We start from the raw sequence: 25,914 nt of genomic DNA, 5'->3' as shown, positions 1-25,914 counted from the left end.
GACATCAGGTCAAACATGGGCAAGGAAACCTCCTGATTACCAACTACCAACCTGGGTACTCTTGGGTGGGGGTCTTCAACACCCATCACTAAAAGAGGCACCACTACTGACCGAGTCCCAAAGGACATATCTGACAGACTGGGAAGGTGACAACTGCCGAGAACACTAACTTGAAGTGCAAAACCAATTTACCATGCCTTCACCAACCACCTGTCACAGATGCATTTGTCAATGACAGTATTAACAGGAGTGACCACTGCACAGTCCTTGCAGACAAAGTTCCATCACACATTGAGGATACCCTCCAAATTGTTCAGCACAACCACCATGCTAAACGGTGAGATTCAGAACAGATCTAGCAATTCGACTGAGCATTCGAGAAGAGCTGTGGATCACCAACAGAACTAGAATTGTATTGCACCACTCTAATCTCATGGCCAGCTATCTCTCACTTTACCATTACCATCAAGCCAGGGGACTAACTGCAGGGGGACTGCAGAAGAACATGTCAGCAGCAGTACCAGGCATACCTAAAAAGTGAGGTGAGGTGCGAAGCCAATGGAAGGATTACATGCATGCTAAACAGTGGGAGCAACTTGCTAGGCTAAGAAAAGTGATCCCACAATCAATAAACCAGATCAAAGCTCTGCAGTTCTGTTACATCCAGTTTGAATCTTGGAGGAAGGCACGGAATTAACAGGAGGAGGAGGTCCCACGAACATCCCCAACTTAAATGATCGTGGGCCCCATCACTGATGCAAAGAAAAGGCTCAAGTGTTTGTAATCATCTTCAACCGGAAGTGATCCATCACAGCCTCCTCGAGGTCCCACTATCACAAAAGTCAGCCAAATCAATTCCAGTAACTGTTGAATACCTTGGATTCAGCAAAGACTAAGGGCCCAGCCAATTTGTGTTGAACACGTATGCTCCAGAACTAGCTGCACCTTTAGTCAAACTAACCCAGCATATTGCAACATTGGCTACTACCAGACAAAATGAAAAGTTGTCCAGATATGACCTGTCCACAAAATGCAGCATAAAATCCAATCCAGCCAAATCCAGCTCCAACAGGTTGCTCTCAGTCATTAAAGTGATGGAAGGTGCCATTGACAGTGCTATCAAACACCAACTTACCAATAACCTGCTCACTGACTCCGGGTTCCGTCAGGACCGTTTGGCTCCAGATCTCATTATAGCGTTGGTCCAAACATGGACAAAAGAGCTGAACTCCAGAGATGAAGTGAGAGTGGCTGTCCTTGATAACAAGGCAGTATTTGACACACTGTGGCATCCAGGAGCCCTAGTAATCTGAAGTCAAGTGGAATCAGGGAAAACTCCCCACTGGCTAGAGTTATACTTACCACAGGAATATGGGTGTGGTTGTTAAGGCCAATCATCTCAGCCCAAGGTCATCTTCACACAAGTTCCTCAGAGCAGTGTCCGAGGGCCCAACCATCTTCAGCTGCTTCATGACCCCCATCAAAAGGCCAGAAGCAGGATGCTCAGTGATTGCAATGTTAATTTCCATTGGAAATTCCTCAGATACTGAAAGCAGTCCATGCCCACATGCAGCAAGCCCTGGACACCATTCAGACTTGGCCTGATAAGCGGCAAGTAATATTTGTACTACACAATTGCCGGTCAATGGCCATCTCCAAAACAAGAGTCTACCTACCTAGCCTTAACATTCAACGGTATTACCATCACTGAAGCCCCCACCTTCAACAGCCTGAAGGTCACAATTAACCTCAAACTTTATTGTAAAAGCCACATAAGTAGTGTGGCTATATGAGGTGGTCAGAGATAGGGAATTCTGCAATAAGTGACTCACATTCCAACTCCTCAAAGTCTTTTCATGGACTATAAGCCGCAAGCCAGGAGTGTGATGGAACACTCTCCACTTACCTGGATGAATACAGCTCAACAACTGGGTCAAAATCTTGGAACTCGGCCCTCAACGGCAGCTTCACCATAAGGACTACAGCAGTTCAAGACAACAGCTCACCACCATCTTCTCAAGGGAAACGAAGGATGGGTGATAAATGTTGGCCTTGTCAGAGACACCCACATTCATGAATGAATGTAAAAAAGCGTGAATTTAAGAGGTGTGCTTACAACTGAACACCAGCGCGGGTCAGTTTCAGGAGGGAAAGGAAGAGGAGAATGAAAAGTAACAAAACATTAGAGCGCTCAACATAGTTGGACCTAATATCCATGTTTTGAGAAAGAGGCTTTCATGAGTAAAGATATGTAGGGCCAGGTTTTTCTGGAGTGGGGCATCTGGCAGTGGGCCCAGTGAGTCAGATCTTTTCCCCTCGCCCTTCAGTTTGAGATGGTGTCACAAATGCTGGAACTGCTGATAACAGCATGGCGAGGCTAACAGGGCAATCGGATGCTTAATAAACAAAAAAACCCAACAACCTGGCTCCTTAACTTAAAGGGTAAAGAAAGAAACAGGAAGGACAGAGAGGGATGCAGAGTGAGCTAGAATCAAGCCAGATAGAGAGAGGGAGAGACAAAGAGACAAAGGATAAGAAATAAAATGAAAACCTTTATACATAATTTACTACCTACAGCGTGAAACCAGTTTCAACTGGTTCCCTTTTGGGATGTCAAAGGTGAAGTGCAGAAACAAATCTGGTCATTAGAAGGAGCAACATTTTGAAAACTGGAAGATCAATGGTGAGCTCAGTTTGTAAAGCTGATGGTAGAGAAATACAAACCCTGCAATCTGTGATCTGCAAATAATGGCATATCTGCTCTTCACGACAAAAGCACTTTGCTAATTGCATGCACAATGAATGCATTGTTATTTTCCCAACAAACTCTGGGCCAATATCTTTTGACTGTGTACTTATATTTTTAAAAATATTCCTCAAGCGCCAAATGTAGTAACTTAGAAGGTGATGCACACTTTTCAGATTTACTTCCATCATCTCCTGCTCACATAATACCCATTTCACACGTATATCATACAAAGAATAGATGATCAGCCACAATCTGTTTGAATGGCAGAGCAAGCTCGACAGGCTGAATAGCCTTACTCCTGCTTCTATTTCCCATGCTCCTAAGAAACCTGCAAAATGGGATTGATCACATTTTCAAATCAGTTTTCATCTAGATTTTGAAGGACAAAGCACAATACCAGACAACATAAAACCTGCATCCCATTGCTCATGATGAAACATCTGACATTTCTGCAGTGGACAGTAGCTCAATTTAAGGGCAAGTTAAATAACAGCAAATACAATTCACAGATCATTCAAGTATCTCCTGCTCTGAACTCAGCTGTGGTATAAAATTGTACAAGGGCCAAGTTATTTTTGGCGACAAACCTTACTCTTCCTCTGTGACCTTGTACACTTTTGTCTTGTAGCGATTACCATCAACCAAACATTAGTGGGCTAGGCATGCTAAAAGGTTATACATCAGGGAAGATGAGGAGATCATTTTACGCAAGGAGTTTTATTATTATGCTTAGAGTTTTCCCTAATGAAAGGATAGGGTTGATTCTTGATAGTCAAACATTGTAAAATAATGTAGCGTGTAAAAGAATGTAGTGTGAGTGATGACCAAATCAAAGTTCCTCGATAGGTACTAAAGAAAATCCCCATCACATTTACTGATTCCTCTAAAGGAAGAGGTTTATCAACATTTTCCAATGTTTGTGACCTACTCATTTTTGGAAAGGTGAATTTCTGGTAATGCTAAGAGTTGAGACAATTTATTTCTCTTCAATGGGGAACGGATAGTAACTTGTGCACATTGATGACTATTGTTCAAAACGTGACTGGATTTCACCCTAGAGCTGCAGGGAGAATTAACTGTGCAGAAAGGTAGAACTTACTTCCGAGCCAGGTAACCACGGCAGATAGCTTGGAACAGGATGATGATATCAGTGATCTTCAGATCCCGTTCTTCTTCCAAGTGTGCCAGAACTCCAGCACGAAAGAAGATCTTACTCTGGCCAATACGGAATAAATTAGGGTCCAATTCCAAGGCATGAATCTGATTGGAGGCGGGGGGGGGGGCGGGTGGAAAAAAAAAGGAAAATAAATATCCATTTTCAAAGAAATCTGGACATGTCTGTTCATTCCCAAATATCTACAAACAGTTCCCAATAAAATTAGCTGCCACAATAGAAAATAAATTTAAACTAGAGATTCATTAACATTAAACATCTTTTATTTTTCAAAAACTGATGAAACAAAAAACTTGCAGATATAATTCTTGCAATTTCTAATACATTGGTATTTAATTTTTAAAAATATACATTTGCAATAAGCACAAATTTTTGTCCTGAATGTCTGAAATTCTACAAAATAAAGACAATTTTTTAAAAATAAAAATGTGTCTACCATTCGTTCACAGGCCTGTTTGCCGTCCATGAAACCTTTAGGAATTGAATTAGGGGTTAGGATCTCATACCTAGAGGTGTGGAAACAATACACATTCAGGTATCTCTCCATTTACAAAATTACATTTAACTTCTAGAACAGACCTTTGAGCATTTTTCTATACATTCATAATTAACAGCCATTTCATACTTAAACTTTAAGCCATCTTATTCACTTCAACAACAATAGCATTTATTTAGCACCTTTAACGTAATTAAAATTTCTCAAGGCAATCACAGGAGTGTTATTAGCCAACACTTGATACCAAAGTCACATATGGAGACATCAAGGCACAACTTACTCAGAGATGGGTTTTTAAGAAGCTTCTTAAAAAGGAAGACAGACCAGCAGAGGGGTTTAGGGCAGGAATTCCAGTGCTACGGGCTTTGGCAGCTGAAGACACAGAATTTATGCATTCACAACTAATTTACACGTTGGCTCCAACGCACTTTAATGTATAGAAGATTCGTGTAGAACTCTTCAAGAGGCTAGACACAGGAATGTAGATCTCTGTGGATTTCGGGGCAGGAAGAAATTACAGAGATAGGGAGGGGAAAGGCTACAGAGGGATTGAATGCAAGGATGAGAATTTTTAACAAGCGAGGTGTTGCTTATCCCAGAGCCAAAGTAGATCAGTGAGTGCAGGGCTGATAGGTTAATGAGACATGGTACAAGTTAGAACTCAGCAGAGTTTTCGATGGCCTCAAGTTTACAGAGGGTAGAGCATGGGGGGCCCAGCTAAGTGTTGGAATAGGCAAGTTCGGAGGTAACAAAGACATGGGTGAGGGTTTCAGCAGCAAAGCTGAAAACAGGCAGTCTAATGATGGTGCAGATGTGTGATTGGAAATGTATCTGAAATCAAATATGTCACCAAGGTTGCACACAGCCTGATCCAGCCTCAGACAGTTGCCATGGAGCAGGATGGGGTCTGGATACAGGACACTTTCCCTAGTTTCCCATTGTGGAAGAGTCTAGGACCAGAGGGCATAAATCTCAGAGTAAGGGGTTGCCCATTTAAGAGAGATGAGGTGGAATTTCTTCTGAGGGTAAATGAATCTGTGGAATTCTTCACCGCAGAGGGCTGCAGAGGCTGGGTTGTTAGGTGTATTCAAGGCTGAGATTGACAGGTTTTTAATCAGTAAGGGGATCAAGGATTAGGGGGAAAAGGCACAAAAGTGGGTTTGAGGGTCAAATCAGCCATGATCTCATTGAATGGCAGAGTAGACTCGATGGGCCGAATGGCCTATTTCTGCTCCTATGTCTTATGGTCTAACACTACCAAATGCCACGCCTACATTTGTAGAATTCAGGCTGACAACTGCTCACACTGTTGTTTTAACCTGAACAGCTTTGAGTTTAATCAGAATAACTTATGCATTCACAACTAATTTACACGTCGGCTCCAAACCTTTACCAATCATTTTTTCTTACCTTAATAGTAATTCTCTTTTCCATCTCCCACCCTTGTCTACCATACAAGAACTAACCAAAGACAATGCAACAAGGTTGAAATATAATGAGCAAATATGATGCCAATTCTGCCAAAATGCTTGACCAGGAATGTAGGTGTGTGTGTGTGTGGTGGGGGGGGGGGGGGGAGAGACACATATTGGGGAGAACTTTTGAGTCCAGCAGATGAATCACCATTCATTTAATTAGTCAACAAATGACCCTCAAGACTGACATATTTACAAATTTACTCCAGTTCTCCTGGGTTTACAAAAAACTAAAAAGTATTGATCAACTTTACTTGTAAATTCCATATAGCTTTTCCTCACTGAATTGGACATGTGCAGAATTCATTCTGTATAAACTTGGAGCATTTACTTATAAAGATAAACATCTGTAGTTAGTAAAAGCTTTTAACACTACCTCTGTCTGAACTCCTGGAAGACAATCCTATTGGGAAAACCTTGGCGGCAAATTCGAATACCCTCCAATACACCATTGCAGCGCAACTGGTCAAGTACCAAGTGAGGATCCAGTTTTCCAGCCTGCAAAATATGAGGCCACTTACCATTTCTGTAAATAGGTACCTGATCATTTTAAACAACTTTGGTCGAATTCCTTTAAACATAGCTTATGTTTGCTCACTTAGCTAAGTGAGCAAACATAAGCTAAGTGAGTAATCACAACATGTGCTTATGCTTTACATGGCCCAGAGCAATCAGGCTCCAAGGTTCAATCTGCAGTCTTTGGCAAGGTTGGAAAAGTATGGGCATATCTGAATGAATCTGTGCCAGATGGAAGATCTCATCAGACCAGCCACAGAAGCTTGTGCATTTAATCCTTACCTGTACCAGTGCCCAGTTATCGGATCAGGGTGTAATCAGGCTGTCGACAATGTGGACAATGACATTAGTCCAATATTACCAGTGTGTTTAATGCTGAAATATTGCATAAACAGCTGACGGCAAAATCTAGGGACATGGTCATGTCAACCTTACCTGTCAAACTATGCCTTTGCAATGAGTGCATGCCAACCACAAGCCACATGGGCTGCACTGGGGGCATCATCTCAAGATAAATGATTGAACCCAGGAGAGAGGATAATGTTCAAGATGATTTTTCTTAAAAGGAAAAGCAGTATACAAACCTTAGGACAGGATTTTTAGGGATAAAGTGAAGATGATTTTAAAACAACAATTGGTAAGGGTCAGCCTTTTTTTTTTTAAATATAAAGTTAAAATAAATCTTTGACCAACTTAATTGCACCAAAATAAAAACTGCAAAAAAAAAACTAAACATCTGATTTAGTCTCATAACTGTAAACAAAGTTTGCTTCAACTTCAGAATAGGAGGTCAAAGCTTTAAAAACAATCAGGATCCTTTAGATTTGCTGGCAGTTCCGAGGTTTAAGGACAAATGTAGGTACGTTAACAACAGCCAAGCTGATTACCTGGATATGCTGCAAATTAAAACTATTCTCTTTATCTGAAAAATAGACACGATTCATCATACCTAACTAGATGAAAATTCTCAGTTGAACCTTGAATGTTCCTGCTAATTACTGCAATGAATCTTCCACGTTTCCAAGTCTTTGAACTGTACTAAAATACCACATTGTTTGGCCATGACGTGGGAATAAAATGTAGCACCTCTTTGAATGGAAACTTATTCAGCAACTTTACTAACGCATCAACATCTCATCTCCCTACAATGACGACCTCAAGGACTCACTTATAAAAGTAGGACTAAAGGCCAAAACAGCACCACAAATTAATACTTTATCTTTGCCAGAGAAATCAAAGGCAGTGAAGTAGATGTAACCACTTCCAAGCTTCTAAATGCCCCACAACTTGAAGCTATAAACATTTTAAGCTAAATTATTCCAAGTGTGTACACTGTCATCCCCATTATCCATGTACGCACATACCCAGTGTTGAAAAACTTTACTCAAAACAGGACAAAATTAAGAAAACATTACCATAACAGCATTCTGCCCCCACCCAACTCCAAAATTCAAGTTAGTTATATAACAGGCTGCTTGCTTTAGTTTAGAAGTGAGCTCTACAAAATTGTGGCTTTGCAATTTGGTATAAGCAAAAAGATTTGAACATCTATCTATCGTTAGCATAGCACTACAAGGTGAAATTTTAAGAATGTGTAAACTGCAGAAGTAACACAAAAGCTGCCTAACTCCGTAATGACTTTTTACTCAATTTTATATTAGCTGCAGAAATTGCTGTTTCCGCTTTGTAGAAATATACACACCCTTTTCTCATGGTTTGGAATAATGCATCGAACAAAATTTGGGTTGGTGTTGCGGAGAGTTGCCATTAGTTTGGCCAAGGACTCTTTATATAGTTGCCCCACTGTGCGGAACATGCCTTTCTTCGTTTTATAAGAGGAGCCAAAGGCAGTCTCATTCATGCCAGCAACTTGGTCCAATCCCACAATACGGTCAACTGCAATAAATAAATATAGTTACATTTTGAAAAGTACTTCAGCTTGTTATACTTTCACACAAACTCAGGTGCATGAACTGCAGAAGCAATGAGAGAGATAGTGATTTTGCAATCCATGAGTAAAATTTAGTAACCAGTCATGTTTTGACGCAGACAGTAAGGCAGCTCTGCTCCATCATGCAATGAAGCTGCCGTAATCTCAAAAAGGATTTGTCCAAGGATACAAAATAACAGATACGCTTCCTGCGCACATTAGTGAGGTAAAAAGGCAGCTCTTCCCTTCCCTATTTTTTCTTCACACACATGAAAGTTATTCTTCAACATTAAGAATGCTACATACAGTTTGATGCACCATTATGATGTCCAAATGAATAACCTCTAACCATATAAATGATGAAGGATCACTATGTAGCACCAAAAAAGTTTCAAGCTTAGCACTCAAAACTGGCTTCGGTTAATTCTGCTTAAAAAGTTCAAGAATACACCAGAACTGTTTTGAAGTTGCACTGGACACAACATACACTTTTAGCATTTTCACCTAACACCAAAAACCTTAAAACTCTTCAAGGAGAGATTTTCATTAATCACACACCAAGTTTGCTTCAATATTGAATTATAATCACATGCACGTTTTACACCGAGATTCTACTTGATAAATAGAAGGGGGCCCTGGTCAAAAGAGAACTTAAAAAGTGTAAACTTTGCACATCAGAAATGGAATTTGGATGGGCAGATGTATAAAGAAAATATAACAAAAACAATCCACTCTGTTTGAATCAAAATGTAACATCTTGTATTTTCAAATGCTCAATACCATTTGGCATTACTTTTGCTTATCCCACCGTATCAATATCCCTTCGCAGGTCCTTTGGTCCTCAATGCCTCATACTGAAAATTTGGGCACTGCTCCCTCTAGTTCTTTATTCAAATCATCTGACGTGCATAGTGAATTGAAGCTGGTTTCCTTCCACTGGGAATTCAGACTTTTGTCTAAAGGATTCGGCAGTTTGATTTATTCAGCTCTAATCTACAATTTTGGATAAATTAGCTGGACTAGTGAAATGCCACAGGTACCAAACAGGAATTGGGCCACAGTGAAGCGTTTTAGTGGTCACTGTGTGGTCACTGCTGCTCCCTCATCCCAGGAGATTGTGCTATTCAGGAAACAGGCTGTACTTTGAACCAGGGAAGCAATTCATATAGAAACAAAATCTTCACTTATATAGCGTCTTTAACATAAAAGCTGGTTTCTCATAAACGTGCTCTCAGTACTTAAAATCCAAAGGGTGTAGCAACTGGAAATTAGGGGATAATATGAAAGGGATTTTCAAAATTTCTTTCTAAAAATTATATGAAGGGATTTCAAGCTTGGATCCTGAAATTACTGACATCGATACTGCTGAAAATAAAGACATAACTGGTGAATGTTTCAACAGCTCTTCGCTGCCACTGAGAAAGCTCACTATTTTTGAGAAATGTAGCATCAATAAAATGTCATTTACAAACCATCTTTCCACAACTCTGCCACAAACTTGTCCAATGATTGATGCAGGAGGGTTGCAACATTGTCATTGAGTGGGTCCATGTTTTTCAGAAGCCATTCATCTGCCTTGTAATCCACCTAATATCAGAGGTTTAAAGGTTACCTGGAAGTCATGTTTACAAATTTATGAAAAAATATTAAGTACATTTTGACAGCAATCCATAATGTGACCACACATCATGCATCTTTAAAGGTATGCTCACTTTCATCTGCAATTCAATTCTATTTTGTACATTAACTACAAAAACAATCTTGCTCAGCAACCACAGAAGCAGAATGGAGCTGAATTTTCAAATAAGATTAAAGAGTGCGTTTTAACCAAATTATTGATTCTGTTTGATAAAGTCTGTTCTTCCAGTGAATACCAGATTTCAAGCAGGAAAGTTTTTCTGTGTGTATCAAATTACCTCAGATAAATACATGGTCAACTTGGGAGTTGAGCTTTTTGATCCTCAGTCCCTGCTGTAATCAAGCTTAATCCCATTAGTTGTAGGAGCACCACCACTAGTCTCAGTACCTCTAAACAGTATGGTGAAAGAAGAATAAGAACACGGATACAAAATTGGCTGAAAAATAGGAAGTGGAGAGTAATGGTCAATGGATATTTTTCGGGCTGGAGGAAGGTTTGTAGTGGAGTTCCCCAGGGGTCGGTATTGGGACCCTTGCTTTTCCTGATATATATTAATGATCTAAATCTTGGTGTTCAGGGGACAATTTCAAAGTTTGCGGATGTTATGAAGCTTGGGAGTGTTGTGAACTGCGAGGAGGACAGTGTAGAACTACAATGGGACACAGTCAAGTTGGTGGAGTGGGCAGATAGGTGGCAGATGAAGTTCAATGTGGAGAAGTGTGAGGTGATGCATTTTGGTAGGGAGAACATGGACAGACAATATAAAATAAGGGGTGAAATTTTGTGGGGGGTGCAGGAGCAGAAAGACTTGGGTGTATATATGCATAGATCATTGAAGGTGGCAGGAAAGGTGGAGGGAACAGTTAATAAAGCATATAGTATCCTGGGCTTTATTAATAGGGGCATAGAGTACAAAAGCACGGAGGAGGTTATGCTGAATTTATACAAGACACTCATTAGACCTCAGCTGGAGTATTGTGTACAGTTCTGGGCACCATATTATAGGAAGGATGTGAACGCACTAGAGAGAGTGCAGAGGAGGTTTACAAGAATAGTTCCAGGGATGAGAAATTTGAGCTATGAGGATAGATCGGAGAGGTTGGGACTGTTCTCCTAGGAGAGAAGGCAGCAGAAGGAGATTTGATAGAGATGTTCAAAATCATGAGGGGGCTGGACAGAGTAGACAGGGAGAAGCTGTTCCTGCTCCTAAAAGGATCAAGAATGGGAGGGCCCAGATTTAAAGTGATTTGCAAAAGAAGCAAATGTGACGTGAGAAATTTCAAACAACGAGTGGTTCAGGTCTGGGATGCACTGCCTAGAAGTGTGATGGTGACAGGCTCAATCGAGACATTCAAGAGGGTATTAGATGATTATTTGAATAGAAACAATGTGCAACAGTACGGGGAAAAAACAGGGCAATGGCACTAGGTCAAAATGCTCATTTGGAGAGCTTGTGCAGACATGGGCCAAATGGCCTCCTTCTGTGCCTTTAAAATTCTGTGAAGAGCCAGGATCACAACACTAATACTAGAATATAAAACAGGTCGCGTTCAAGTTTCTAATTTCTTTAACTTTCATCTGAGATTTCGGACTTCATAGAATTACACAATGGAGAAGGCTATCTGGCCACTTGTTCTTCTGGTGATCTTCCAAATTGTCTGCTCTTTCCCAACCACCCTTACATAATTCATTAGAAGGGGTTACAAAGCTGCAGGGACTTCTCATTAGAAGCATTCTGCCATCCAAGGCTTTGGAAGAGGATTTCGCTTGCACAGTGTCAGCCACAGCTCAGCTTGTGGGCACTCTCACCCGAGTCAGGAGGTTGTGGATCCAAGTACCAAACCAGAACTTGAGCACAAAAATCAAGGCTGACATTTCAGTGCAGTACTGAGGGAATGCTGCACTGTCAGAGGTGCCTTCTTTCAGATGAAATGTCAAACCAAGGCCCTGCCTCCCCTCTCAAGTGCACATAAAAGGTGCCACTGCAAGATTGCAAAGAGCACAGGGGTTATCCCAGGTGCTTTGGCTAATAATTGCCCTCAATCAACTTAACAAAAACAGATTAACTAGTCACTATCACATTGCTGTTTGTGGGATCTTGCTGTGCACAAATTGGCTGCCTAGTTTCCTATGTTAGGATAGTAACTGGACTTCAAATGTATTTAATTAGCTTTAAAGAACTTTGAGATGTCTGGTGGTTGTGAAAGGTGCTATATAAATGCAAGTCTTTATTTTTTTCCCCCAGTGAAAATACCTTCCTAATACAGTTGACTCTTTTCCAGTCCTTTTCTTATGTTTATGGCTGAACTTCAGTCTTCCACAAGCAGACAGATTTCCGTAGAAATTTAAACAGTTTTACGTTCATCATAGCGGATTTGATAATTAACCCATAATCGTGGTAAATGACCCCTGACAGGGTCAGGACATTTTTCTGTTACTTCAAAAGTGCCCCAGTACCACATTATTGGATCATGACATATAGACTAAATTATCAGATTTATTCGCAGACAAAACTGTTTGTTAAAAGGCCAAAAAGTATGAATATACCACAAATTACGAGCAGATCCCATGACTGCACTAGAGTTGGAGTGCATCCTCCATAATGTATATCCTTCATAATAAACCATGGCATTATTAACAAAGTACAACAGGGAACATGTTTGGGGAAGTAATTTAACACATACAGGAAATGTGCACTTTACATAAAAGTATTTTAGATGTTAAAAAAAGATTGAATAATAACAGTTAAAGAAAACCTTTCAGCTTCTCAAAAAATTGTTGGAAATAGCTTCTAACATTGTCTTAACTCATGAATATTCTACTTCACGCTCCATATAAGGGTTAGGTTAAGTGGGCCTTTAAGTTCCAATCATGGTTCCTCTCTGAATGCAAAATCCTTTGACAGTTTGTCTTCAATCTGATGACAGGAAGCTACACATTACTGGTTAATGATGTAGTACTGGCTCAAGTAGACTAAATGGAAATTGCAATTAGAGGCTGCTATTCGCAAAGTATCAATGTGGAGCTCCATGGACACAAGCAATGCACTTATCTTGTGCAGCTTGACAGAGAATGAAACAAGGAAATTTATTTAATAAGGTGTACCCCATTCAATATGATGGCCAGATCAAATTACATGCAAATCAGTGATTTAACAGCAGACCTCTAGTGGTTGTGTGGCAGACACTTATCATTTGCTTATAACAAAATATAATAAAATCCTTAAGCAAAGACTTCCGAGAGATGTAGCAGGAACAGCCATTTTTATTCAAATTTCCTTGCTTTCAATTCAAAATAATGACAAAATGCCTCTCAACCCTTTCTGGCATCAAGGGGTGACCTTTGTTTACAATGCCAGCCTGTTAGGTAGGGTTTAGCTCTGTAACAAAGCAGGAAAGGTAATGAGGGTTTGACTTCCATGCCAACTGCAAGTTACCCTATGTACATACATAGGGTCCTGAACCCAATCCTGTGTACGATTGAGGTTTTGCTTTAATTTAACTTGTAGACCTGTACTATAGTTAGAAATACATTTTTATTTTATAGGAGGTTATTAGCTATGAGGAGACGTTGGAGAAACTCGGATTGTACTCACTAGAGCGACGGAGATTGAGGGGCGACTTGTTAGAAGTTTACAAAATTATGAATGGCATGGACAGAGTAGATAGTCAGAAGCTTTTTCCCAGGGTGGAAGAGTCAATTACTAGGGGACATAGATTTAAGGTGAGAGGAGAAAACTATAAAGGAGATATGCGGGGCAAGTTTTTTTACGCAGAGGGTAGTGAGTGTCTGGAATTCGCTGCCAGAGGAGGTGGTGGAAGCAGGTACGATAGTGGTGTTTAAGAGGCAGCTTGACAAATACATGAATAGGATAGGAATAGAGGGATACGGACCCCGGAAGTGCAAAATGTTTTAGTTTGACAGGCAATATGATCGGCGCAGGCTTGGAGGGCCGAAGGGCCTGTTCCTGTGCTGTACTTTTCTTTGTTCTTATTCCTCATTCCCAAAATTCTTCAGGGTATGATGAGATTTAGCAAGAAAAGTCTTTACTAACAAGGAAAGGTCTTGGAGCAAGAAATGGTGATGAAAGGGTCGGTCGTTGCCCAGGTAGGAGGGTGGCATACGGAACATAGGAAACAGGCCCCAACCCTCCCCCACCCCAATAAATTCAGACCCTCGAGCTCACCGCCCCCCTCCCCCCAACTCGGACCCTCGAGCTCACCGCCCCCCTCCCCCCAACTCGGACCCTCGAGCTCACCGCCCCCCTCCCCCCAACGGACCCTCGAGCTCACCGCCCCCCTCCCCCCAACTCGGACCCTCGAGCTCACCGCCCCCCTCCCCCCAACTCGGACCCTCGAGCTCACCGCCCCCCTCCCCCCAACTCGGACCCTCGAACTCACCGCCCCCCTCCCCCCAACTCGGACTCTCAAGCTTACCACCCCCCTCCCCCCAACTCGGACCCTCGAGCTCACTCCCCCCTCCCCCCAACTCGGACCCTCGAGCTCACTCCCCCATTCATTAAGATCACAGCTGATCAACTACTTCAGCTCCATTTTACTGGCCTATCCCCATATCCCTAGATTCCGTCTGCTTCCAAAAATCTATTGATCTCGGTCTGGAATATATTCAATGAGCATATCTCCAGTAGAGAATTCCTTCTTGCCATGTTTGTGTCCACTCACTTAACCTGTGTACATCCCTTTGGTGCCTCTTTTCTTCTTCCTCAGTTTACTTTCCCACCGGCCATGAAACTTGGATACATTACACTTGGCTGTCTCATCTCAGTCATTCATGCAGAGTGTAAAAGGCTGAGGCCCCTGATCCTTAGGGAATGTTCTACAGATCAGTTAGAAAACTATAAAGTAACTCCTTGCAAACAATGACCACGCATGACTACAGCCATTTGAAGAACTTAAAATTTCTTTCACTACCTGTTTGACAGACAGACAAGAACCAAGGAATGGACAAAAGTTAACATTTCCTATCCAGAGGGTGTGAATATTACTGTATTTCTCTGCATGACAATTGATCAAGATATAGCATGTGCCAAGACTTAGTTGAACTTATTATTAGCTACCAAGTTGCTGTCAAGTCCAAGAACCTTAAAGGCAATTTAAGAAGCCATCAGCCTAAATACATAATTACATAAACTGGCTTGAGGCTGTCCACATAACGCAATATGGCTCAAAGTCTAAAAAGCAGTGAAACAAAAGACAATTTATACAATCTGTTCCAAACACTTAGCATTCCATTTAGCGGACATACCTTGCCAGCATAGTGAATAATACAGAAGTCAGCCTTATCTTTCAGCTGCCTTGGTTTTTGGAATTTCGAGTGCGTACCCTGTTCTTGACTCAGTTTTTCCACAAATGTCTTATCAGTCGCTTTAGGGAACCAACATTCCTCATCCAACAAAGCCAGCACACCAGGGGGGTTTGCCTGGGAGAACAAGGAGTTCATGGATTGAAGTGTGTTTTATGTCCAAAAGTCTCAATCAATTAGTGTGTTAATGCTTCAATTCACCCATAACATTGTTTTCCATAGACTCTGCGGATGTTTACACTTTGAAGTACTTTGCACTTTCTAGTCTGTACATTTCTCCCAAATCTACTGTAGAATTGGAAACAAGTAACATTTTTGCCATAGCTATGACTTTTTTTTTTTAAAAAAGCAGTATGATACCCTGGGAGCATTCTAGGGTAGATACAGTGTCTAAAAGTGAGTTTGTAATCTCAACAAATGAATTGCTTCTCTCTAAATGAAAATAAATCTAAGGCCAGTCTTGTTTAGCTGGAGAGAGATGCAATAGCTTGAAATAGGCTCTGGACAGGGAATGTGTCATATGGAAGCATTAAATTTATGGATTTTTAAAATTGGGGGGCTCCCAGATTATGGATCTCGGACTCTGGCTTCCTGTCCATCCCCTGGGACCTGTTTGGAAATCCCTCCCCATCCCTCCTTATTTTATTTTCCTCCCAGCCATTAAAATGCTCTTCATAATCTTTCTACCCAAGCTTTCTCCCCCAAAGTCTATCATTCAGTTCAGTTTACGAAACATTTTGCAGTGTTTCATTTCGAGGCTAATTTAAGTGCAAGCTGTTGTATCAGCAAAGCCAATATATATATTGCACTAAAGTTGGCCCAGTAATTTAATGACCAATCAAAATGAAGAACCCTTTTATTCTTACAGGTCTCTCAATGAGGTCGATACAAGGCTGTAGATCCAGGCCAAAGTCAATGAAATTCCACTCGATGCCTTCCCGCTGGTATTCCTCTTGCTCCAGGATGAACATGGTGTGGTTAAACAGTTGCTGCAACTTCTCATTGGTGTAGTTAATGCACAGCTGCTCAAATGAGTTCAGCTGCAGTGGCAGAAACACAAGTTGTCACTTAAGCAGACAATGGAGCTTGCACAATATATAGCAAGTGAAAATATTTCACAATTACAAACATCAAAAAAAACTTACACGAAAGAAATCAGTAAGTTGGAAATTGAGAAGAGCTGCATGTGGATAGAAATATCAATGCAATATTATGCTCACTGGACCATGTTAGCCATATTGTTTTATACATTGGCTAGCAGAAACGAATCATGTGGAAAAGGAATTCCACAAAAACAATTGAATATTGGCCACGTCAGTTTATTTAATTGATTTTTTTGTCTGCTTTGAACCATTTTTCATTCTCTTCTCCTCTAACACATTCTCCTCCCTCCCCCTACTTTCCAACTCAACCCTTTTCTGCTCCTGAGGCTGGACCTCATTCTTAATCTCAACCAATGTCCCTTCTAAATGCTTTCCTCTGTGCACTATCTGCCTAGCCAGGCACATGTCAATCATATATGGGGCAATTTATGAGCTGCCTGCACAGTACCTTTGGTACAGCAAGGCCACGATTATACATAGCTTACAGGAAAGCATTGCTCTCAACCTCTGCCTAAATACCCACTGCTACCACAGCTTTTTTCCACCTTCACCGTGACCTCTCTTTTTCATCAGCTGTTTGAGCTCATGAGTAGGTCAAACAGGTTTCACTGCAACTACTGGTGACTATTTAGTGACTCTACTGGGAAACGTGCAAGCTAAAGGCAGACAGGATTTTACAAAGTAATAAATGGACTTACTTCAAATATTTCAAAACCAGCAATGTCCAAAATGCCTATGAAAGAAGCTCCCTGTCGTTTTGTCCTATCCAAAGCTTTGTTGATGCGGTGAACAAGCCAACGGAAGAGGCGTTCGTAAGTAGCCTTTGCTAATGCTTCAATTGCAAAGTCAGCCTTGAGACAAAAACATGAATTTTATAATATTGGCAGCAAAGAAGCAGCTTCAATTCATTTTAATCTCTGCAAGCCACAACCATACCTGCTCTTTGGTCTGTGCTTTCTGAACATAGTCTCGACCAACTTTGATGCGGGGGGTGAGTATAGCACGAGTGAACTCCATTACGTTCATTCCCAGTAGGTGACAGAGTTTCTGAGCAGCTTTAGAAGACATTATAAATTAATCAATGTGCTTTTAACAGGTGGCTTCATTATATTCTACGCAAGTCAAAAAATAAATCCCTTTTCAAACAGACATGCAGTAAAAATATATTCCACATACAATGGTATGCAGCATTTGTACACCCAACTCTGGCTGAGTGATTTTGTAATTGATTACTGATGAATGACTCAATTTGTTCTATTATTCTGAATTTAGAAGGCAAACTACGGGAATTAAAAAAATATTTCAAGTTGGAGACCACAGCATAAAAGTAATTCTGATGAAGAGTCATTTTCCTGAAACACTAACTTTTTCTCTCTCCACAGATGCTGCTTGACCTGCTGAGTATTTGCAGAATATTCCGTTTTTATTATTAAAACAGGCTGGTTGGTTGATAGATAGAGACAGTCAAAATGGCCTCCCAATGTCAGTGAAATTCAGAATTTTACATTTGGAATAGAAATATGTACGCAATGTACACGTTTCCCTCCCACCATCACACACAATTTCTCAACTATCCTCAGGTGTTAAATAAGTGCTGAGGTAGTTATACCAACAGTAGTTATCTTCCAGTGCCATGCCCAGAGTTCACTATTCATGAATGAACCACAGTGTAAAGAGGGTTTAGGAGGAATTTTTTCAGAAAATTATTATTATATAGATCACTTTGCCACCTGAAGCAGCTTAGGTAGAGATCACGGAATCTTTTAGGGGATGATTAGATAAACAAATCAAACAAAAGGAAGGTACAAGACTATAAAGAGGGCAGTGGGGTTTTGAATTGGTGTAGCAAAGAGCTGAAGGATACAGTAGGCCAAGAGGTCATCTTCAGTTCTGTAAACTTTTATGGTTTTATACTGGCCATCATTCTTCACATTGAATTCACACACCACAGAAACTGGCATACACCTGTTGGCCAAATGGCCTGAGTTTATGTTCTACCTGAGTCTCCTCCCACATTTCTTCATTTAACTCTATCCACACATCATTATGTTCCTTTCACTCATTTATTTACTTGGCTTCCCCTTAAACGGAAAGCAACTGTTATTTGTCTCACTCAGTCCATGTGGTAGAAAGTTCCACATTCTCACCAGAGTAAAGAAGTTTTGCTTGAAATCTTCATTGGGTTTATTGGTAGCTATCTTATATTTCTGGCACATTAGCTTTGAATTCATTCAAAAAACAAAGGAAACCATTTTGATATTTACTCTGAGGCTTTTCAGAGTTTTAAAGATCTCTGGCAAGTCATCTCTGAGCCTTCTCTTTTTTCAAAAAATAGCCCAAGTCTGATAGGTCTGAACTGCGGCATCAGCCTGCCAGATCTTCTTTTACACTTTCTTCAGGTTTTTAAAAAAAAAAATGGAGACCAGAACAGCGTATAAAACAAAGCGTAGTCAAACCAAGGTTCTGTACAAGATTAACAATTTCTCTGCTTTTGAACTCTGTCTTTTAAAAAAAGGATAAATCTGCTCAACCAATGCTACAACACATTTGATATTCATGCAATTTCCTATTGGTTTCTGGGATGTGCGTGCTGTTATGGACTTGATTTTCCAGACAGGTTTTTCATAAGAGTAAACCTTATTTACAGGGCTTCAGCAGCAGTTACATTCTTCCATCAAGATCCACAACTATACACAAACTTCACCCTCTAAGGTTCCCCACACTTAGTATGAATGAGTCAGCCCTGTCACATGATACTACACAGTACAGTAGGTCTTAAAGCTACAGTCACTGCATGGGTAATCTTGATATTGGGCTAAACCCAATTTTGAATCAAATTCACAAATAGATTGCATTAATGTACAAATCAGTGAACAGCAAAGTACAAACCAATAGAATTTTTATATTCTCAAGTTCCCTTATAAAAGAGAGGGAGGAAGAGAGGGGTCATTGGTTTAATCCCTAAACTGAGCTGGTTCATTTAATTCAGCCAGCACAGTAAAATGGGAACTACATTAACTTCAGCAGCTAGACTAGAAAGTTAGCTTAAAATGGTGCGAAGAGATTAAGTATCGTCTTTAATAGCGCACAGGCTAGCCACAATAACTTTATTATTTCGGTCCACCTTAATGGGAAATGTTGTCTGTATATTAAAACATAACAGCAAATGGCTTAATGCTAACTTGTGTTGGAATAGATGACAACTAAAAAAAAAAACTATAAATCCATTAAACAGCTTACCCGTGTTGTCTGGCATAGATGCTTGGTCTGTATTTCTCTCCTTCTTAAAGATTATATTACCAAACTGCAGTACTGACGAAGCCACTTTCAGCATTGCTGAGGACAACACAATCAGAACAATTAACAGAGGAAAGAATTTCTCTAATATCCATCAAAATATCACGCTAGGTCTTTGCGGTAAAGATAGGATAGAATGCCAGGTTTCAGAGTTGTCTGGTCTTAAAATCTTTCCCATAAATTTCTTGGATCCATCTTCTCAAACCAATTATGTCCGCTTTAACCTGTAAACTAGTGAGATGTAAATGAGGCTGGCGGTGCAATCAGATGACGACTTTACTGTTGAGGCAGAGCAGTATTCTATCTGCACAGAAACTAAACTGGAGTGTACAAACTGGCTGCCAAGGCCAAAACCCTCTCTGAAATGAAGTGGAGCAAGACCGACTGCTCCTTGCTTGGAAGTCAAGACCGATTGCACTTAGACTAATTGCAGTGATGCCATTGTCATAATATGAAGGCATCGTTAACTATAACAGTATAATACTGAAAATAAAAGATAAATTTAAAGGCCTTATTAAACCTCATTAAAAGTTGACAATATTTCAGGCCATCATAATGCCTGCATTCAAGTATAACTTGGTAGAAGCAACTGGTGCAGTATACCACACAACTTCTCAATTCTAACAACTCAGACAGAAATGCAAAGATAATGCAACTCTGGCTACACCAGCATGAGAAACAAAGACCAAGTATAGAGAAAATATAAATGACTATGGAAGTAGAACAGCATTCAGGTGTCCCCCAAAGAGGCAATGTTCCAGGGGAAGACAAATCTGGCCAACTCGACCATGACTGATCCCAGAAGTTGTTGGTATATCATGCAGGTGGTATAGTAAGATGTTGGCACTTTATTAGGGGTGTATTGAAATAGACTTTGAAAGTAACTTTCTAAAATGTACTACAACAGCATTCAACACGTCCAAGGCTGAAGATTAGCTAAAATCAAGAGATATTGTAATGCACTCAAAATTAATGTTCTTAAACTGACACATGTGCCCTTAATTTAGTGCTTAACGATGGTATTAGCTGTATCATAAATACAATAAAGTTGTTAGTTCACAATTGTGTTTGATTTCATCTTTGATAACTTTGACAAGAGTCACTCAGTAGTGTGCCACACCCTGCCCGTCAATCAAAACTATATTGAAAGGATTCGTTTGACACTTGAATGAAATTCCTTTTACATTTGACGTGACTACAACATTTCACTGTAGGTTTGGAGTTTAAAAAAAACCAAATACAGAAAGAGAAACCAGCAGAACATTAAACTGAAATTTGAAAAATAGCTTCTGGATGAATTTAATCATGATATGGGGGTTAATTCTTAAATTAGTCCAAATCAGATTCAAGTGGAAAAGCTGCTTGGTGCATTTTGAAAGTGATGATGCCTTTTAGTCCAAGTCTTTTTTAGCTTTAAGGTATTGAATTCCATTTCCAATTGGCTTTCAGGAATTTGATATTGGGTGAGGTTTATAGAACAAGTTTTGCTAATGGAAAATTCACATTATTTTCCTACAACAATGGAGATTACGTCTTAAAAGGTCAATTGTAGGGTTCAGGCAGTGGAAGCAGAGGCAAACTTTCAAAGTCCGTTTAGCTGAGGCTATGACCACCAGAAAAATGTTTACACGCTAATTGCTTCTCAAAATCCTTCTAAACCAATGTACAGGCAAATACATCTCTTCCAACTGATATATGAATGAGTGATAGTGATGGTCAATATATGAAGAGAATCAAGAGCAGAAAGTGATAGAAATTAATTCTGACTTTGAAACCTTTCTTTCCCTAAAGATGTTCTTGATGTCTTTATGCAAAGTCTGATGCTCAAACCTTGATTTATTTGTTTAACTTAGTTGAATATTTTATCTTAGCAAATGGATTTTAAAGCCCACAGGATCAGAATATTGTACTAAAAGTTAAAATTGCACATTTCATGACTGCATTGGTTGCATAGATTGACATCAAGCTGGGAGAGACTTGAAAAATAAATGCAAAGTACAACTAAATAAAATCATCAAGAATACATCATTAAAATTTATAAATAACTAACTATTACAAAATGTAATAGTTCATGTTCATGAATCATTTTATTTCTGACCCACTGACATTGACTTAATGTTGGTGGTTTCAGCAGAAACATGCTAACACTGGCACAGATTTCAGTGTTGACCTTGAAGAAAGCTGCCCACAAAGATATTGTAGACCCTGGTGTGGATTTTCCTCCTTCTGATGCTAGTTTGAATCTGGTGCCAAATTAAAGGGGATCTCCAGGTGTCAGGGACAGAAAGCACGATAAGCAGCCAATCACATTGAAGAATTCTCTCGGACAGCAAACCAGGAAGTAAAGCGCACTGATTATTCTTACCTTGTTAAATATCATCTTACACAGACAGCAAAATAAAGACTGGAGCTATTTAAGGAGAAGCTTAAACATTAAACTTGAATAAATTAAAAATTTGAAATTATCCATAATGGAGAAATTGGACAATTCACAAATGTAAAATTAATTTGAGGCCAGCTGTTTCTGAGCATTAAGTTACAAACTTAGTACAACCTTAAAAACCCAGTTATACCTCGTTCAGCAAGGTTCACCTTCCTCCCCCAAGGGTTTTTTTTTTAAACAGCGAGACTATAGTGGAAATTCTCATCAGCTCAGGGATTTCTGATTGATTGCACTCTGGGAGAGCCTCAATAGGGCATCCTTTGTAGAAACTCAATCACTGACAGTGAATTCTGGATTCTGCACTTAACTGTGCACATGTTTATTTCTGAAGTAGCAAATGCTGACATTTTCACCTAATTACTATTGCAAATTCAAAGCCCTTTCCCTGATAAGTGCAGAAAATCAGCAGGTTTTATTCAGATGCTTTCTGCATGTGTGAACTATCCACCATACAACATTTTTTGACCTTCCCATTGATTTTTTTTTTTAAAAGCCCAGTTAATAACTCAAGGTTTAGATTTTCTCCCCTTTCAGAATAATATCTCACCAATAACCTTATGGATTGGTTATAAATAACATAGCAAACAGTAACTTACATAAAATTTCCTCATGAGAGAAGCCCATGATGTGCATTGCCTCCATGGTTTCTTGGAAGTTATCTTTTTCCTGCTGTCCAGGGATAGGGACGTAACCATTGGACAGGAAACGGTAATTATTAAATCCTTCAAGCAACAAATCAGCTGTATGTTTAAAAAAAAACAAATTTAAGAGGGTCCATCATTGTTTTCATAGCAGAAGCTGATTCGTTTACAAACAAAAAATTACATTTTAGAAAGCAAGGTCTAGGATCCTACGAAGAACTGCTCTAAACAAGTGAAGTCCATTGGTAAACCAAGAGGAGGGGATTAGAAGCATCAAAACAAGGATTCAAAAAGTGAATGCGTTGTGCAAAATAGATTTGAGCTTGATAATTAAAGGCAACCTCAAAACTGCATCTTTCACTTCCTCCCTGAAAGTGCCCCTTCTCTCCCCAGCCCCTCTTTTTCAGCAGCGGTTCCAAAATGGAGCAACTCTTGCTGGGTTGTCCTTGCTGGTTGGACAAATAGTCAACTTTACAATACCTAAGCCAAACAGCTCTACATCTAAGTGAGCTTAAACAACTTATCTGACCAGAGATGCCATCATGACTTAATCAAATCATGTCCTCAGCCAAGAAAGACTTTCAAAGATTACTAGATTGTGATCAGAAAGAACATGGGCTACTGTTTCTTCTTTCCTAGTTCTAGATTGCAGAGATTAATTGGAAGAATTAAAACTCCTCTTCAGGCCTGTATGGTTTAGTGGGTCACTGGCCAATGTTTCTACCCAATAAGCAATTAGAGGGCATACTAAAGCAAACAATGCAAAAATCCAATCTGCCCCACCCTTCAATTCCGAGTCAATATGACTGAAGAAACGAGAAATATGGTTCTGCCAAAACTATGAACTTAATTGGGCATTTAGACAATGGGTCAAAGCTAAATTGTTCCAGTTCTTTTCTGAATGCCAAAATATATGCAATTTAAAAATTAAGCAGTGTTGATGTTTTCCACATTATTTAGATAAATTATGTGCAAACCAACTATGGAGAGCGCCTTAAATTTTAACATAAATTGAAAAAATTCCAACTTGTGTATTTTGCAACCACTTCAGAGACCCAAGCCCTAACTGAAGTCAAAATCAATCCCAGATGTCTCACTTCCAATAAAGTTTGGAAAGAAATGCTGCTTTATATTCTTATTGAACTATGCCTGAACTTAGAATTTCCAGACTAATGCATCTGGGGGTGGTGGGGGGGAAAGAAGATAGTGTTCACCACACTTGGTGGTATCCAACCCTAAATTCTTATACTTGTTTTGCCAGGTGAGTGCGGGCACAAGAATATTTCTCTCAGCGTTATTCATTCATTCCAGAACAGATTTACATTTAAGATGTTCTCCTGCACCACAAAGCATCTGATAGAAAATGTGGAATGTTCGTTCTTCCTTGGCCTGTCGGATTGCTCGGGATTTTTCCAGGAGATCTTTTCAAAGTCAAGGATAATCTTGAAACATTTCATTATTTAGTGAATTGCAGTATTGTCAAATGCATAATTTTTGTCGCAATTAACACAGATGATTGCAATTACAAAAAACTTTGCCTTAAATAGTGCTCGTGCACAATGTGTTTTGAATATTTATCAAAAAAACAGAACAGTTGCAAAACCAAACCAAGAATGTTTTTTTGTTGGTTCAGTAAGATTTGATTAATTAACTTGTCAGTTGAAGTCGGAAGAGGGAGAAGAGCATGACTTCAGAACTTCACAAATTTAAGGAATTCTATGTCCACCTGTAATTATTATAAACAGTCTCACAGTAGGTGAAAAGCCTTCTGCAATTGCAAATTCCATCACCACATAATAGCAGACAAATTAAATATCACAGCATAAGTAACGCTCACTCAAACATTTAGCCAGATTTACTGCTCGTCTTAACTCTTCAATGAAATTAGGCTGCTCTGTCTCAACCTAAACAGTTTTTTTTTATTGTATTGCTACCCAAATTGTTTCTCCAATTATGTGAACAGTACAGGAAACAGTGATTTTACAGATGCCAATGACACAACAGAGCACAAACCATCTCAATGAGTTAAAATGACCACTCAAACTTCTAAAAAACCACATGGCTAAAAACACCAATTAAACCAAAAAAAATGCAAAATTTAAATCTAATTGCCTATTCCTCTCAATCTTGAAACAAATTAGCTTTCTAAATTTTTACTGAATTATTTCTTCTTCCACACTCCCAACCCCACACCACCCCCATGTTGTATCTCGAGACAGAGTGGGATACCAGACAGCTAAATGTAACTATGGAGGTCACTTCAAACAACAAAAAAGTTCTTCAACCGTACTACTCAATCTACTTAACCGCCCTTCCAAACAGTGCACTCTCAATCAGAACAACTCCATATATTCTCTTCTTTCCTCCTCTTGCCTCTGGTTCTTTTGTCAATACCTTAAATTGATGCCCCCTTGGTAACCAACCCTTTACCACCAGAAACTCTTCCTCCTCATTTACTCAATCAAATTCCTCCGTAACGATCTCTGCTCCAAGGAAAATCCCAATTTCTCCAAGTAACTGAAGTCTTTCATCCCTGGTACTATTCCAGTAAATACACCCTCTCTAGAGCCCTGACACCTGTTGTGAAAGGTGCTGCCCAGGAGTAGCCACAATACTGCAGCAGTTTTATAAAGGTTTAGCGTAGCTTCCTTGCTTCTATACTTTATTTATAAAGCTAAGGACGCAGAATGGCTTTATAACAACCTCTCAACTTGTGGCAAATCTTTTTCCATCTTCTATCACATTTGGTTGCTTAGTTTCCAACGAAAACTGGGTTGACTGAAAGCACTGGATTGATAACTGGTTCCAGCCATTTGGGCCTGGTTGCAGAGCCTAAGAAATCAGAGCAGGTGTCGGCTATTCATCCATGTGAGGCTGCTCCGTCAATCAGTACGATCGTGGCTGACCTTCCATCTCAACCCAACCTCCCTGCACTATTCCCATTACCTTCAAAAGCGTCGACCACTTTTGAAGAATGACTTTTCATATCTATAAAAGGATTATAGCATGAGTCAAAAATCAAATCGCAAAAACAGCATTTCAAAACAACCTGTCAACAAATGACCCAGGTAATTTTTATCCTGCACCCCGTATCCTCGCCCCTCCCTCTCAAAAGGGAAGTGAACAGGA

At 39.8% G+C, this 25,914-nt stretch overlaps 1 protein-coding gene across 1 annotated transcript in view; it reads right to left on the bottom strand.

The window, feature by feature from the left end:
* LOC144699602 (myosin-10-like) overlaps window positions 1–25,914 on the bottom strand; it is a 157,494-nt gene that overhangs the window by 30,176 nt on the left and 101,404 nt on the right. Inside the window, exons 9-20 of the mRNA XM_078570656.1 lie at window positions 24,108–24,206; window positions 22,741–22,884; window positions 19,645–19,740; window positions 17,341–17,459; window positions 17,103–17,255; window positions 16,168–16,341; window positions 15,245–15,418; window positions 9,813–9,927; window positions 8,113–8,306; window positions 6,271–6,392; window positions 4,360–4,429; window positions 3,849–4,009 (exon numbers count right to left, since the gene is read on the bottom strand). Of these exons, the coding sequence (XP_078426782.1) occupies window positions 3,849–4,009; window positions 4,360–4,429; window positions 6,271–6,392; window positions 8,113–8,306; window positions 9,813–9,927; window positions 15,245–15,418; window positions 16,168–16,341; window positions 17,103–17,255; window positions 17,341–17,459; window positions 19,645–19,740; window positions 22,741–22,884; window positions 24,108–24,206 (1,621 nt within the window). The remainder of the gene's footprint in view (window positions 1–3,848; window positions 4,010–4,359; window positions 4,430–6,270; window positions 6,393–8,112; window positions 8,307–9,812; window positions 9,928–15,244; window positions 15,419–16,167; window positions 16,342–17,102; window positions 17,256–17,340; window positions 17,460–19,644; window positions 19,741–22,740; window positions 22,885–24,107; window positions 24,207–25,914) is intronic.

This window comes from Cetorhinus maximus, chromosome 24 (genome assembly GCF_964194155.1).
Source record: "Cetorhinus maximus chromosome 24, sCetMax3.hap1.1, whole genome shotgun sequence".
Classification (NCBI taxonomy): Eukaryota; Metazoa; Chordata; class Chondrichthyes; order Lamniformes; family Cetorhinidae; genus Cetorhinus; species Cetorhinus maximus.
Note: the sequence above shows the minus strand (reverse complement) of the source record. Positions and strands in the feature narration are given on the sequence as shown.